Source organism: Wyeomyia smithii, chromosome 1 (assembly GCF_029784165.1).
Source record: "Wyeomyia smithii strain HCP4-BCI-WySm-NY-G18 chromosome 1, ASM2978416v1, whole genome shotgun sequence".
NCBI lineage: Eukaryota > Metazoa > Arthropoda > Insecta > Diptera > Culicidae > Wyeomyia > Wyeomyia smithii.
The window spans coordinates 132021839-132038901 of NC_073694.1; the positions used below are offsets into that span (position 1 = coordinate 132021839).

The following is a 17063-nucleotide window of genomic DNA, read 5'->3' on the forward strand; positions in this document are numbered from 1 at the left end:
ATTATTATTATTCAATGACTTGTTCGAATTCTGCCTCCTTGATAAAATACAGCCTAATGAGCGTTTAAAGAGCAAAAGAGCGAAACCAAGCATGCTAAAAGGTTCACAAAAAAAGTTTACATCATATTTGAACATTAACTTTGTTAGTGATACCAACATAGGTAAAATGCTATTTTTGTGTAAAAGATTTTTGGAGAAATGATAGACGGGCAGTGAGTGTGCTTGAAAGTGTTGCAGCATAAACGCTGTACGTGGTTATTATTAGGAAGGGATGTCTGTTCTGCACTGGAGTTGTTGATATTATATCGATACAAATCGATACCAATGCTTCGAAATGTGGTATTAGCAAAGTCAAGTTCAAATACTAACATCCCGCTGTTGGGACACGACCTTTCTGTTTATTGGCACATACCTTGCAGTCATCTATTAGTACTCAGAAAAATTGTCAGGATATGATTTCTATGTAATAGTTCTATGAGATTTGAGGAGCAATTTTGAAAAGTATGAGCTATATGGTTATACAGTCCGCGAAATAAATATACCGTACATGCGAAAATTTTAAATATTTTTACTTTTGGAGTGAAACCATACAAAACATAATATGAAAGCGGTTCTCCACACTAAAATACAAGCACAGAAAGTTATTTTTCTTTATTCCAATTTCAGTATGCTATTTAATTTCAGTTTTTCGTAATCAATCCATACGAAATAAATAAACCGTACAATTCAATTTGACTGCGTTTCCTCTACTACTCATTCGTAAAACAAGCGTTAATATTTTGTACGTCTACCTCTGACTTTAATAACATCTGCCAAACGTAGGGGCATAGAAACAATCAATGATTGAAGAGAAGTAATATCGATATTGCCCATTCTTCTTGACTAGCAGTCTTCAATTGTCCAAGTGATTCATACTGACGTCCATGTGCATAAGCTCACTGTGAAAAGATCCTCCAAAGATATTCGATCGGGTTTAAATCGTGGCTTATAGCAGGCCATTTCAAAACAGTAATGTTTTGGATGTTAGAGATGATGTTGTAAATTTTGAACAGTGGATCGCCGCGTTGTACTGCTGGAAAATCAAATTTTCACCCCACAAACTATCACCAAAATTGATTAAAACATTGCCCAGCAGATCAACATGCTTCTCCGAATTCATTTTATGAGAAACAAAACAAATTGGTGTCTTTCCGAAATGCCCGAATGCGGCACACACCTTGACTGAACCTCCCTGAAAGTTTTTGGAATGACGAGTTTCGTGTTCTCGGCGAATATCCCTCCAATACATTTGGCAACCATCAGGACCATCCAGGCTAAGCTTCTTCTCATCGGAGAAGAAGCTTAGCCTGGATGGTCCCGTTCCGCAAACTCAAATCTCGCAGTTCTGTGTTGGGGTAGAAGCCTCGGTGTTTTTAAACGTTGCTGGTATTGAATGTGAGAATTTTCTTTCAAAATCTGTAGTATTCTTCTCGTAGACATTGAAAGAGACATTTAAGTCTTAATCTGGCTTGTACTCTAGTTTTTATCAACAGTCAGGCGAGATATTTGTCGTTTATCTCGAAGATTCGAAGTAGGTGGACGCCCGGATCGTTTGTTGACACCATAGTTTTCAGGATCTTTGAGATGATTCACTATGGTACCTTTATCACGGTTCAATTTCTGAGCTATTTTGCGAATATTTAGTCCACATTCTCTGAAAGCCGTGATTTTCGCTCGCTCTTCCAAAGATAATGATTTTCCTCTCGGCATTTCCAGCAAATAAAACGAACAGCGATACAGGAATTTATGAAAACTATTTCCCATAGATGAGAAAGATTAATTTCAAAGACGGCTATCATTATATACCATGCAAACATACTTATTTTTATACTTTGCATGGGTTAAAGATGATTAAGGCACATGTATTTATTTCCTTCTACAAATTAAATTTATTTTAATTCACCTTAAAATTCACCAAGTACAAACAAGTAAACAAACATTGCTATTGTTTGTTATTCGCGCAATCCACTACTGTACCGAATACCATAAAATGTTGATAGAAATAACCTTGTGCATTATTGTAATAATACATGATAGTTTTGTACGGTATAATTTTTTCTCGCACTGTAGAAGCGAGATGAAACTTCATGACGATAAAGTCGATCAACATATATTAATTTTTATGCTAGAGTTTTCACACAGTAACAATATTTGTTCTATGTTATAACTGCTGAACTATAGCCATGCTCTATAACGTTCTAGCTTAGTTTTCTATTGAAAAATTTAGACACCTTATTAGTATGAAAAATGCCAAAAATACTCTAATTTTAAAGCCTTCATAAACTCGAGCTTTCTCCGATTGATAAACTGTTCGAGAGATCTATTCTAAACGAAATGATATCACACATCAATAATAGGTCAATTTTTCAGATGAACAGCTTCTATTTCGCCATAGGCTTTCCACAACTTTTTAATCGCTCAGAGTCAAGGTAAAGGGAGTATTTTGGTCCACCCGGGAACATTTTAGGCATTTTATCTATAAATTCAATGAATATTAGAAAAATATGTATGCATCATTGAAATTTCATACCTAAAAATCATACTACATTATAGTTTTCTGCAAAATACTGACTCTAGGTATCATTATTTTGAAATTAGTTCACACTTATTTAAAATTATGCCAGCGTCAACCCAAAGTCATGAGGAAGCGGTAATATTTAAGCCAACTGTCAAAAGTTTTGTAACATTGTTCATTCAATTACCACAACTTAATAAACACCTTTTCCGGCACGTTATTTGCACAAGTTGATAGCGGAGGGATCACTCTAGCCTTCTGAACGAAAACCACACTTGGGAGAGTTACTAAAGCTGAGCCATTGCCAAAATGAAATTACGCTTCGGAAAACGATGAAAGCAGATAGGACCTTTTGAAATGTTTGTCGAGAAATATGTACGCTTTTAAAACAATTTATTCTTGTAGTAACATCAATAAAATACCATTGAAACAGTTTGTACACTCCTACAAGTTGGAAAAAGTTAAAGGCATGGCCGAAATATGTTTGTCTCTGTCTAGAGCAAACATATTTTTACCTTGCCAAGTTTTGACAGCTCTTCGTTAACCATTCTGCCGTTGTGCGCTAAACGGAGAAGCCGCTTGTAGCAATTTACAGATAATAATTCCTTAATTTATAACATTCAACGATATATTCAAAAGCAAAAGGATGTCCACCCCAAATCTGATAGTTCTACGCTAAAAAGATTGGCGATGACCCAAAATATCATTAGTCCGAAATATTTCCACACACGGTTCTGAAGAAAGAGGTGGACCAAAATAGAGACTTGGTGGTCCAGAATATGTTTTAGTACTTCGCAGAAATTTTTATATTTATTTTGGATAATATTCAATAAATTGCATTGTTGAAAAATGTCTGTCATTGTTGAAAAATGTCCGCAATGGACATTTTGGACACAACTCATCTGATAAACTCAAAATGAATGGAAATCAACTCCTGGAGTGATTTCATGAATTTTTATGCCAATGTTGTTCGGGTTTATTGACAATTGTACTAATTTGTCTCACCGGAACATAGTCTCACAGGAATCAGATGTGGTCTCAGATTCCTGTCTTCCCCGGATTCTAGAAATAGACAGATTTTCCAATCGTTCGACAGGCCAAGATCGAAAATCGATCAAAAATTGAAAAAGTAAGAGGCATTACATTTTGCGGGTAAAACATCGAAGCCACAAGACCAACACTGTTTCATGCGCTAGTCCAGCTGTTGTTTAAAAAAGAGAGAAATGCCTGCTGAAATTATATTCTGAACATGATTTTGAAGCACTCTGCTTAGTAACTAAGTCAAATTATCACCATTTTTCAACAAAAAACGTTTACAATCGATAAAATGCTACTCAGAAAACGAAATGAGTGTGGGAAAACAAACATTTAAACAAAATAAACTGAGTGAATTTCTTTCCCCTAAAAAGTTTTTACAGCGTTTTTAATGTTTGTTATGCAGAGGTCTTCATTGAACTATGTTAGTCCCGAATATTGAGTAAAAAAATAGTATGGTGTTTAACGTAAGAACGTGTAAAAAGGAAACTCAGTGACTTTCGGGTTGAAGGGTGTCTCAGGTAAAACAGTACTCAAGGAGCCGCTTTGAAACGTGTTTTGTGGTTTTTTTTTTTCAAATCAAATTATCTATGAATTATTATGAATATTGAAAAAATTACATTACTTTAAAAAGTGAATTCTTTATACTTGAGCGAAGATAAGTGCAGCAATATTCAAAAAATTTATACAGATTTGAAAGTTAAAAAGGCTAATAAACTAATGTTTTCAATGGATGAGACTGTTTTTGACTGAGAACAGGGCTTGACACTTTTGAATGAATTCTCTTTTTTTCTCTTATTTGAGGAGATTTTCAGTCTTCGGAAATGATTTCTCTGAACAATTTGTTATCCTGTAAAATATAAACAAATTTTGTTGAATAATTATTCTTATCATCCATCATGCATTTTTTGCTGGAGTTTTTGGTGAATTTTTTATTTTTAAATTTTTAGTTGAAAATTACTAGTTTTAATGTTAATTAAATTGCTCCTTTGTGTAAATACATATTATAAAAATTGACAGTACACTGGTGTCTTTTTCTACGCGGTTGATTGTACCGCGTTGAAAAACTCCGCGTATAAAAAACGCGTAAATTGAAAAAATCGCGGAAAATAAAACTCCATTCAATATACAGATCCGATTAAAAATAATAATACGTAAGTGCATAGGTGCTGGATAAATGATATGAAAATGGGAACAAAACCCACAAAATATTTTTATAGTGCATCCAAAATGAAAATTCATTGAAAATCAGGTTAATAACTTTTTCATAATGATTTTGCTTTAACATTCGTTCCTTAATCGAAAGTTAATCGTAACAACCTTGACTCGTATCGGTATACAATTATGAATGTTTTTTTTTTCACGAATCAACGAAAATTGCCTATAATTCGATAATAACAGCAATTTTGAAACAAACATATTAAAAATATTCATAAATTACATAGAATCAAAAGAAAATCTAATTTTCATGCACCATGCGATTTTTACTTTATTTTACTTCTACTAAACTCAGGGCCGGATTTAGACGGTGGGGGCCCGGGGCAAATTTGTTTGTGAGGTCCTCTTTTCTAAAAACATTTAGAGGTAACGTTCTGAAAGGTGACGAGCAAAAAAAAAAAAAGGTCGCCCAAGGACTAGGGGGGCCCCATGAATCGGGAGGCCCGGGGCATTTGCCCCCTTTGCCCCCCCCCTCAAATCCGGGCCTGACTAAACTTCTACTTCTAATTTACTTCTACTAAACTTCTTTGATACCGCGTAAAAATAATGTTCCAAACCGTGCAAAAATAATCCACGTTATTCTAAAATATGGCGTAAAAGGAATCCGTAAAAAGAAAACCTCATGAAAAAACACGTAACAGAATCCGAAGGAAAGCATGCCCACAACAGCATTGCGAGCGTGGGCTGAGGTGTTAAAACATCAATTTTGATTCCGTTGAATGCATTAGGGAGTCTCCTCATCCGCAGATTTCAAAAAAGGCAGTTTCTTCTTTTTTTTTTTTTGAGTTTGAAAATGCGATACAGGGCAATGCACTCATCTACAAGTAAGTTTCGGCAAGAGAAAAAAAATGAAGAAAAACACAAAATGGCAGATTTATCTCGAATCTCGTTAATTTTCCCGATTTACCCAAACATCATTCCTACGCGAATTCATAACTCCTACACCTGAAATCGCAGAAAAGCAGTTTTAAGCAAGTGGCAATTGTAATATTTCTTACACATATTTTAAAATTTTTTCGTAAGAATTTTCCTATAGGCTAAAGACGTCATTTTGTACCATTTAGAAACATTCCATTGAAAATAAATATAAAAGAATTTTGTTTTTCAGAATGTCATGCCCGATTTCACTAAAATTTTTCTCAGTTGTTCCTTTTCGATAAAGAAGTCATTATATGATATCAGTTCTTCGTGTAGACTCACGAATGTTGTATTGAAGGGGCCTATGTGACTGATGAATAAAAATTTCTATATCAGAAAAACGGCTTGTTTGATTGAAATGGTGTCTCTTAGCAAATTTCGACTTTTTCACTTATTATTTCTCTAGATTTGAACAATCATCAATGTTTAGCTTATATTTTGTAATTTTCAAAAGAGAATAGATTCTTGAAAAGTGCGCTTTTTGAGAGGAATTGCTCAGAATCAACATTAGTATAGGGTATCGACTCTATCACGGGCGACTCGTCCATAAGTGAAACCTGTGCATTGCACACGGGAACGCCATGCAAAAAATATATTTCAATCGCAAATTTATATTATTATTTAATTGGTTTTTAGTTTCACTTTCAAATAGTAACAAATAGAATAGACTTGCGAGATTACGCGGACATGATTGTGATTACTTCCTCAAACTGCGATTTTCAAAATTTGTAGTTGATCAGGTAGGTTCAAAAGCCACGAGTCGCCCCTGGACTCTATTATCGTCTGGTTTGTCCTATTATTGTCCGAAGGGTTAATGAAATCAAAGAGAACTAATCTTTTGCAGGAAGATGCTCTGCGATATGAAGAACCGTTATTCAAGTATCTAACGCTCTAGGACATGACGATTATAAGACAAATCTGTCGATAATAAAGCCGATACCTCATATGATTTTTCCAGTACATTTTCTGCGACTTTTAAGTGGATGATTTCATTTAAATTTGCTGTAAATATTCTACTAATTACGGTTTATTAGTTAATTTTTTGTTTTCATTTTCGATTAATATCCGAATAAATCTGAAAAAAAAATCAATTCTTTTTCGAGCTTTTATTTTGTTCGCAGAACTATAAACTCTACTTGCAAAGAAAATAAATACTAAAATAGTTCTGCGACCCTTTGCACCATTATATACAATTATACAAAAAAGGCCATATGCAATCCATCTAAAACTTTTAGAAAAGTGCAGAAGTTTTGTGCTAAACCGAGAATCTTCAAAATATTAACTATGGAAAACTGGCAGATGTATCATTCTGTCAACAATGTAGGAAAATGTTTGGCGAACATCGGAACACCCCCAGAGCGAATCTAAACTCTCTTTTCAGCTCTCGGTCACCTTGCTACCGGCACCGTCTGTCGTAGCTAGTTTCGTGTAAACTATTACTGCCTGCCCGCAGCGTTGCCAGGTATCCAGATTAAGCTGGATTATCCAGATTTTTAAACATGTATCCAGGTAAACAGCTTTGATGTCCAATTATCCAGATTTTTCATGGATGATCCAGATTTTATTTTCTCTGTTCCGCAAAAAGGTCATCACCTCAATTTTGGCGCGAAATTTTGCAATTTTGTCACCTCAAATTTTGCGTACCCCAAAACTTTTATCCGAAAAATTAACCTTTCACCCCACGAAATGACTGCCAGATTTTTTCCAGATTTTTATTTTGCCTTTTCCACAGTTTTAAAAAAATGACCTGGCAACGCTGCCTGCCCGGCAGACCAGCAGTGAGGCACCATGAGTTAAGGTATTCAATCTTGATGAGTCGAGCACGACTGAAGCAGGCAGGGAGAAATAGAGAAGGGACGAACGCCGTCAACCGGTCCCATTCCATTCAGTTCGAGTCTGTCGGTTGTTCGGGGCACTCATTTTGAATTTGTGTTGTATTTTGCAGCGTTATGTTTCTACTCATCTAGGACTAAATTCTCTGATTAACACTTTTTGATTGAACCATTATTTCGAGAAGATAACTCACAAGTGGACAGTACAAAAGTTACGCGCATATATGTGTAGTTAAGTCAAATGTTTCGTAGTTGGAGAACATTGGCTAAAAAATGGCAGGACTCTTATGAGAATTATTGCCGGATCACAACTGTGATTGTCGCATTCACGGTTGATTGATCGAAGTTACACTAATGCTAAATCCACGAAAATCAATTTATGGAAACGACGAGTGAATGAGTATTCGACAGTTATAATAGCGTGTTCAGTGTACTAGATATGCGTGAAAACATCAATTGAAATAAATTGATTGTTTATATTAAACATAACGCATTCTAAAATATCGGTGTCGTAAGCGGTGCGGTACGTGAAACTCGATCTTCAATGTTCCAGTAGGGTTATGTGGACTTCTAGAGCAAAAGAATAACGCAGCATAATATTATCTAGAATCACACTGACACAAAACAGAGGAAGCAGTCAGCAGAATACAACAAAATGTGAGAACGGAAACTTTGATTGTGTTGTGTGGTAACCGAATAATCTCATGCCGTTTGTGGTTGTGGCAGCTAAGAACCCTCTGCGAGGAACTTAAAAACGAATAATCGTAGAGTAAGACTGCGCATACAGCACTTCTGCATACCGTGTAGTTAAAAAAATTAAATTTGTGTACCGAAAATCGGCAAGAGAAATAGAACATTTGTCAAGTGGCCAATCATTATTATTAAAGCTGGTATTTTAATAAATTACAGTTTGGAAACGGTTTCCAAACCTTTATAATATCTGTGGTACGGTTCGTTACAAAAACATAACATGTCTAAGGTTAACGCATCACTAAAAACAACCAGTTTTAGACTGTTTATTTAGCTTGCGCATGATTGTGTGTCTAGTGAGGATGTTATTCTAAGAGATATCCATGGTACCTCCGAATAAATCTAAATCGGTAATCTTAATTTTCTGCAACGTTATCGTAAATAAAGTAAGCCACAAAACATTGACACTAGTCGTGTTAAACTCATACAGATGAGTCTGTACCTTACTGTCAATATAAGAATGATCGTGATCTTTGCAATGAATCACTATCTGTATTGGGAACCTCAATGTGACAAAACTTCTAAGAAAAAAAAAATCATCGAAGATATCTCATATGTTGAAAAGCCCAGAACAGTTCGTATTATTTTAAAGAATTTAATATATACTTAAAAAAACGGCTCTAATGAGTCTCTAATAGTCTCTCGTTTGCGCTGTTCGATGTCCCGACTTTCTGCAATCTGGATATGCCAAAAGCTAACACAGACAACCCGGAAATGATGCCATTCTCGATTACAGATATCATATTTTGTAAGCCGCAAAGCACATTTTGAATATATTGCTGATATGGTCGTAGATTTGGCAGTTTCATCCAAAATAAACCTTTAGGATATTTTATGCCACTGAATTGTGTCAAAGTTATTTTTTATCGTTCATAGATATCTTTTAATACAAAATACGATGAAATATGAATACACCACTAGCGTGATTAGACAAATCTATTACTCATTCTTGAATCATACCATCGCTAATCAGTCCATGGCGTCTCACACATTGTACAAAAACATATATCGTGCTTAGATAAATTTTCACATAGTATCGATGCATTGATGAACAGCTTTCATTGAAGAAAAATTGGACGTTTATTTTTTAACAGTTGCGTTAAATTCCTAAATAAAAATGAATATCGGTACTGCTCTACGCGCTACAGTGAAAAATATGCATCCCTGCTAAAATTACAGCCATTTGTTCTATTTAAGAGCTTCATCAATGAATCGCTCCTGGTTTGCAGAATTACCGTCGACAAATCTGAGGTAAATTCAGCGTTTTTACGAAACAAAATCTGCAGCATGAACTGCCAAACAAATTTAATTGCGTAAAGCTCCGCTGACAGCAGCCGGATATAGGAACTTAAAAACAACTAGTGGCAGAACCAGTTCATTTAACGGACGATCACTATTGCGCAACAGTAACTGTATAAACATATCGCAGTAGGACAGTAGCAAGATGCCACAGCTCACGTGCCACGAAAAATCATTTTGATTTTTATGTTGCCGTGAAAGTTGAAAACTTCGCACATATAATGATGCAATCGGTACTATCAGCGGAAGAAAGTGGCTGCTCTTCGGCGTCGTCGGTAGATGATTGCCACCGGCACAATTTAAAGTAATATTTCACTACTTTCCAAAGGTGTGCAACCGTTAGTCAGTATTTTAACAGAAAAATAAGTTACCGATTAACAGAGGCGACTTATGGCTCCAGAACCTACCTGTTCAAATATAAATTCTTAAAATCACAATTTGGAAAATCACAACCATATTGCGAAAAAACTAAAAATTATTGAAATAAGAATATAAATTTTGGATTTGCCTGACGTCCCCGTCTGCAATGCACAGGTGCATTTTTTTACTCAAAGCTTCTTTTTGTTTTAAATTAAATTTGAACATTCATACTCTTGCCTCACCCCTGTATATTAAAATTAACTATTTTTTATCAACACATTTTTCAATTGACCTGTTTTTCGTTAAAGGCAGTATTTGTATTTGCCATTAATAATTTATAATCTTTGGACATCTGGGTCTTCATGAAATAATCTTATTCTAACTGAAAGTAACATGGTATCAAAAGCTGACGAAAAGCAACAGTTGACGAGTTAAAATTAAACAAATCTTATTCCTTCTGAAATCTTATAGCTCATCTTATACTTATAGCTTTGATGGGATCATTTGAGCCGTATCCCGTATTCTTGGTTGTGGCCAATGTTGCCAGTATGCCAGATAAATCTGGATTTTGCCAGATTTCTGTTAGCACGCCAGACAAACAGATAAACCTCAAAATATGCCAGATTTTGTAAATGAGCCATATATTCACCAATTTCATCCGCGTCGTCTCGCATTATTGCGAGATGGGCCGTGGCTGGCCTTTATTTACCTACACACGGCAAGAGATTTTTGCCAGACTTTTTATTTTCGTTTTGCCAGATTTTAATTAAAATTCATTGGCAACGCTGGTTGTGGCTTGAATGCGTTGCCTAAGCCGAATAACACGTGTGGGTGCATAATGTCGCATACGACTCAACAATCCAGCACTGTCCAAAAACTGCTTGACTGATTACACGTCTGCTATGAAGTGGTTCGATACCGAGCAATGCACACCGACTTTCATATGGCGGGAGAATTCAAAAATCACACCAGGTTACGAATCATCATCAAGTTACGAAGAGCACTTATGTTGCACCGACTCAATTCGCGCATTCCAAACCGCTTCGTAGGGACACCACACAATAGCTGCATATTCCAGGATTGGTCTCACTAAAGAGCAAAATCAAGCTCGCAAACATGTGGGATCGTTGAAATATTTGGCAAATTTTCATAATGAATCCCAACTGCCGATTAGCTTCGTCAATCATTGCCAAATAGTGGGACTTGAAAGAGAGCTGCTAATCCAACAATTGTTCACTTTGAATCGTATAGTTAAATGTAAAGGGTTGTTTACACATAACATTACGCAACACTCAATTTAAAAAAAATTAACCAATGCTCAATACGATCTTTTAGTTTCTACATTGCTGTGCATTGCTTCATCTTCAAATCATCGGCATAGATGAATATACCACAATTTTGCAGAAGAGTGTAAACAACAGGGGTCCTAAGTTGCTTCCTTGGGGTAAACTAGAATATGGTGAAAAAGGAGCTGATTTTCTCTGACCAGTTTTTACGCATAGAAATCTATCGCTCAGATATGAACGAAGCCAGTTGGACATCTTATAATAAATTCCTAGCCGATACAGTTTATGAAAAAGTATATGATGATTCACAGTGTCGAATGCAGCCTTAATGTCGGTGTACACAACACCGTTATTCATAGCTACGATACAAGTCGTTGTGAATTCGCATAAATTACTTTCAACTGATCACTTTGGGAAGAATTCGTGCTGGGATGGACAAATGGGCGTATATTAACAGTCGGTGGCACACTATGTGACGAATAAACAGCAAGTTCATGTCCGGAGGCGAAACACCCAGTTTTTATTTTTAAATTCATTTCATTTTTAGAAGCTTACTAAAAAAGCGGTGCAATCAAACTGTTTAGTGTAATATATACAAATAAAAAGCAGCTAGATAAAAATACTCGAATTTATATAGTAAAATTGCTGATGCTTTATAATAATGAGTAATCGATAAACGATCTATGCTTAAAGCTTGTTTAGTTCCCAATCATTCTTCTGTTTTTTTTTGCCTCATAACCGTTTTAATTATTCACCGCCATATGTTCATGTCAATGTAGACATACTTTTAAGGATGTCTCATATAACGCTATTAACATTGTTATCGTTAATAACTGAAGTTTTCAAACAGAATAATAGAAATAAATTGTACATATGTTCTCTTCTGTGCTGTGCTGTGAAATTTTTCCTCTATTATTCTACTATTATTTAGATAACTTTTCTTTTTTGAGGTTCATGATCTCGAATCAAGTCAATAATATTAATTGATAAACTTAGAAGTTATTAATCCTTCTATGTATCTCCACATTATCCATTTTCTAAACATTGTTGATGACAAGAGTCTAACTCATCTTGTGTTTTTGTTATTTGTGTTGTTATTGAGTTTCGATGGAAAGCAAACTGGTCTAAAAAAGCATAAGCCTGGACCTGATACTACTAAGAAAACTGAAAATTCAATGTGAAATCAATGAAACTGTAACACACTAGAAATATTTCAGATGATAACTCATTCAAATAAAAGTTTGACAATGTAACCTACATCACAAGAGAAAGTAATTTTTAAACATGAAGAATTGCCACAAATTTAAAAGCTTTTATTAGTAAACATCACCATAACATTTCCATCAATACTGTAATAAAAAATCAAATTCCGATCTAATGGAAAATTATTTTTTTATTTTTGTTTTTTTTGTGCTCTTTAAGCCAAAGAAATCCGCAACAAAGGGTGATTAGACAAAAAGATCTAAAATATTTTATCGATGATGCTACGCAAACAAAACCTTAGCGTATTGGCGCGCTGAATTTTCAAAAACAGCATTGATTCTTGCTTTGTCCGAAGGAAATTCAAACAATGTTTACTAGGTCATCAACTTTGCTATGCCAATTTAACCCAGTAGTGCACGGCTATAAAAGGCTAAGTATCGGAAGCTATTTTACCACTATTTGAAATAATTAACTCATTACCCGAATATGAACATTAAGAATTGTTGCATAGCAAAATCATTATTATGCGACGATAATTCGAAATGGCAATTTTACATTAGTTTATTTTTCCATACCAAAACTCATTGTCTCACTTTAGCGATACGTCCACTGCATCGTCGCATTCATTACATTTCGTAGCTTCACTGCTCTCAACGAAGGATGCTAGACTGGAATTAATTAAAATTTCACTGCTCTGTCATATTGAAACCACTTTCCATTATTAAAGTTTTAAGGTAGAACTCAATTTCGGTTACCTTTTCAATGGGTTTGGCAATTAGAACTGGAAGTGCATAAACTCGTTCGAAGTTTAATTTGCAATGAAGAATTCAATTATGTACTCTCTCTGTTACATTTCAGATACCAAACTATTGCTGAATACGCTAAACGCCAATCTTAAAAGTTTATCTACATCTAGCTCTACATAGCTTTGTCAAACAACTTCTTTCATCAAATGAAATCGCACAAGCTGGAAGGAGTGGCAGATATAGGCAAAGGATACAGTCCAAGCAGTCAAATTTACCACAAGCCTCCTCAACCTTCTCCAACCTACCGTCAACTATCCCAATTGCTCCGAGTAGAAAAGTTTTACGATTCGATTTCGTCTGCGACCCATTGTTGACCGCATCAAACCACGGACCAGTGAGCAAAAAAAAGAAGAATCATGCTGCAAACGGTACTGGGTTCGTCATCGTCGGGAAGAAGACTAATTCCGGTTTTGATGTTCGAGTTAGCCACACTAGCCGTTGGATATGTCTCATCGGAACCCTCCCCATCAAAATATAATCCCGAAGTGGTGCGAATTAACAAATGCTGTGAAAAGTTTGAGGTAATGCTAGATGGAAAGTGCACCGTGGCAGAGAGTATAAATGCAAGTGAGTATTCTCAAATACACCTGACGCACAACTGATAAACTTGATTTCAAAAGTTATTTTTGTTGCCTGCTTGAAAACAAGATTGTACTTTGTATATTTGCATTATGGGTAGTAATTTTTTTGTTCATTCCAATTTTAGCTGCGTGGAAGCCAGAGTTTACCGGTCGTAATGGGGAACAAAACGTCCGAGTAGATACATTCAAGTATATCGTTGGGGCACCGGACTGTGGTACTATGCAGAAGTGGCCTATTTTCCACTATGAAAAAGTAAATTTAATCACGTTGAAAAACTGGAGTCCTAGTTTGGTAACAATTTTTTATTTGTTAGAGCGAAGATAAACTAATTCTGTTTCCCGATGGAAAAGTGCGACATTTAATACTCGACCCACACGCTCGAAATGAGCCAGAAGATGAATGGGACCATATCTACGCGGCTAACACTAGAATGGAAGCTCCTTTTCAGTACGACTATGAACAGGGCCAGTATTGTTTGGATAAGGCACTCAGTAGCAACGAAAAACAGCCGGAGGGTATCTTCGCAACTGTCTGCTCACCGGAAAAGGCGAATCGTTGGACTGATAGTGATTTTCTGTTGCGCAAAATAATCAACCCCATCTGCCATGGAATTGCAATGATTATTTTACTAGTGGTGGCGATAGTATATTTTGTATTACCTACACTAAGGTAAGAACAAGTTTCCTATTGCAGTTACTAATAAGTTAAAGTCGTTAAAGTAGAGAGTAAATTTTGTGATTCGGATAAACGTTTGCGCTCGTAAATAGATCTTTTCAATGTCCAAACTTTGTCCAAATTTCAGCTTAACTGGAGTAGAACGTTCACATGAAAATGATTATACATAATATACATGCACTTTGTGTTAAAAATAACCCTTCTTTGCAGAGACCTTGTTGGCAATATTGTCACTTCTATCACCGTGTGCCTTATCATCAGCCAAGCAGCTGACCTGGTTCGAATATTCACTGAATTCAGCAACCACGTGAGTTTTATAATCGCCGACTCGTTCTTCTACATTAGTCTGCTAGCAGCATTCTTCTGGCTCAACAGTATGGGTTACTACATATGGAAAATGTTTCGAGCTAGAAACGTTTTCCTTAGAGTAACTGATGGTCGCAAGTACTGTTGGTACTCAGGATACGCCTGGGGTGCAACAGCAACCATGGCAGGAGTGGCGATCTTCTCTCATTTTTTCTTAGATGAAGCAAATGGAAAAAAAAGCTCAAGTATTTTTGAAAATCAAGAAACTATTGGATGGCTTGGAATTGCCGTTTTCTTCACTCCAATTGCATTCATTATTATTACTAACATGTTTTTCTACGTCACAACATTAAAGTTCATTAACCGGATGAACACTTATGGACGAATACATCATAAACTCAAGTGCAAGTGAGTGGTGCCTCCTGATTCGTAAAATAATCAAACATAAAAGTTTTATTTCTTTTCTTATAGCTTCATCATGTTTACTCTAATATTCCTCATCATGAGTACTTCTTGGCTTTTCTTAGTTCTCTCATGGCTTCACTATGATGCATTGCTCTACATGCACATTGTTGTAAATGCACTACAGGCTCCATGCATCTTGTACGTATGCGTTCTGCGGCAAAAACATGTAACATTCTTACTAAAAAAGTCCTGCTGTTACAATGAACCTCCACAGACATCTGATTGGGGTGACGAAATGACGTACATGAATGGAGGGGACTACTGACCTCACTATCGGATAGAACTAATAAATAAGTTAGGAATTCATAATAACGAATCTCAAAGGTAAAACCGTGGTCTTCCACGGCAAATCCCTGCCGGGCAGCAGAAATGTTAACATTCCTGAATCTATAAGATTCGTAGCTAACAAAAACTTAAAACCACGTTCGAAGCATTATTTTCGACATCAACTCAACAGAAAACGTCCAGTTGTATTTATTAGGCTACTGAATGAATAATAAATTATTAACATTAGTTTATAAGTGCACTTCTAATGTACGCATACTGTTTTAGAACATTGTCAAGGACACAAAGTAAAAGAGATTTTGAATATCAATACGGTGTTATTCTTTTTGAACTGGAATTTTGCATGGCTTGAAGGTAGAGCATTACTATTGGTCAAACTTAGAATAAAACAAAGGAGAGGCTGATTAGATTTATTTGGAATATAGAACCCCCAAAGTTTAATGCTTCAGATTATCTATGTGAAGTCTATTCTTTGAAAGCATTTCTTTCTGAATGTAAATTCATTTGAGATTGGGGATTTTCACTACATATGATACTTATCAAGGGAGTCACTTCACGGTGAAATCAAACCTAGATGGCTTGTTTAAACCGACCGAAGGTTGCAAAAATTACCGGCAAATCGACTGTTGAGCAAAAAAAAGGTCAGCACTTATGCAAAATGCGGATCATAATCACCAGTTTTTGAATGTCTTCACATATTTTTCAATGTCTTCCATTTGTCTTCACAAACAAGGATGTCTTCACCGCACCGCGGTAAATGTCTTCGATTTGAAGACATCCCTTACTAACACGCAGAGAATCCTGAATAAGAATCCCCAGGATACCGATTAACACGGTGACGGAATCGTAAAAGGAATCGCAAACACGATCCGGAGGATTCCCACTCATGATTCTTATTCAAGAATCCTAGAGCCATATACAGGGCATTCCTGAGGATTCTTTTTTCAGGAATCCTTTTCAAGGACGCTCACGAATTCAATGTGAGGAATCCTAGAGAATCTATGCGAATCGTATGTGTTCGTCCGGGATGTCTTCCAATCTGACATCGCTGCTCGCGTAAGTGAGAAAAACGTCGCAAAGTGACATCTGCCGTGAAATCTGGATTATTATAAGTGTCACATCACTGGAGGGAAAATGGAATAAGGGAACATTCATAAATGACGTAGCATTTGAGGGGAGAGGGGGGGGGGTTTGCAGTTTTGTGACGGAATGTGACGAGGGGGAGGGTGGGGGTTCAAGCCAAGCTACGTAGCAAACATGAAACTAAGAAAAAAAATAGGATTTTTTCTAAATGTTCTTTTTTATCACTGTTTTGTCTGCTTAGGGTCATTTTTATTCCTTCCTTGTCTTTTCTTGTTCATTAATGACTCAAGGAATGTTTTGGATAATAAAATTTGCACAAAAAATTATGTGGGGTGGGGGGGTTGTTATAAGCTACGTAATTATCTAGAGGGGGTCCTGAATTTGTGACGAAATGCTACGATGGGGG

At 35.9% G+C, this 17063-nt stretch overlaps 2 protein-coding genes across 9 annotated transcripts in view; one reads left to right on the forward strand and one right to left on the reverse strand.

The window, feature by feature from the left end:
* Positions 1-17063, reverse strand: part of LOC129718651 (RNA helicase aquarius) — a 65733-nt gene that overhangs the window by 38234 nt on the left and 10436 nt on the right. The gene's annotated exons all lie outside the window — the stretch shown is intronic.
* LOC129718653 (probable G-protein coupled receptor Mth-like 5) lies at positions 7582-15884 on the forward strand. 6 transcript variants are annotated; one of them, XM_055669641.1, is made up of 6 exons: positions 7582-8657; positions 13314-13828; positions 13968-14095; positions 14157-14512; positions 14729-15232; positions 15296-15884. In XM_055669641.1, the coding sequence occupies exons 2-6, from the start codon at positions 13618-13620 to the stop codon at positions 15552-15554; spliced, it is 1458 nt and encodes a 485-aa protein (XP_055525616.1). In that variant the 5' UTR covers positions 7582-8657; positions 13314-13617; the 3' UTR covers positions 15555-15884. The 6 variants fall into 6 exon arrangements, with proteins under 6 accessions (XP_055525616.1, XP_055525617.1, XP_055525618.1 ...); XM_055669642.1 differs by having other exon boundaries at positions 7582-8502; XM_055669643.1 differs by having other exon boundaries at positions 7582-8326.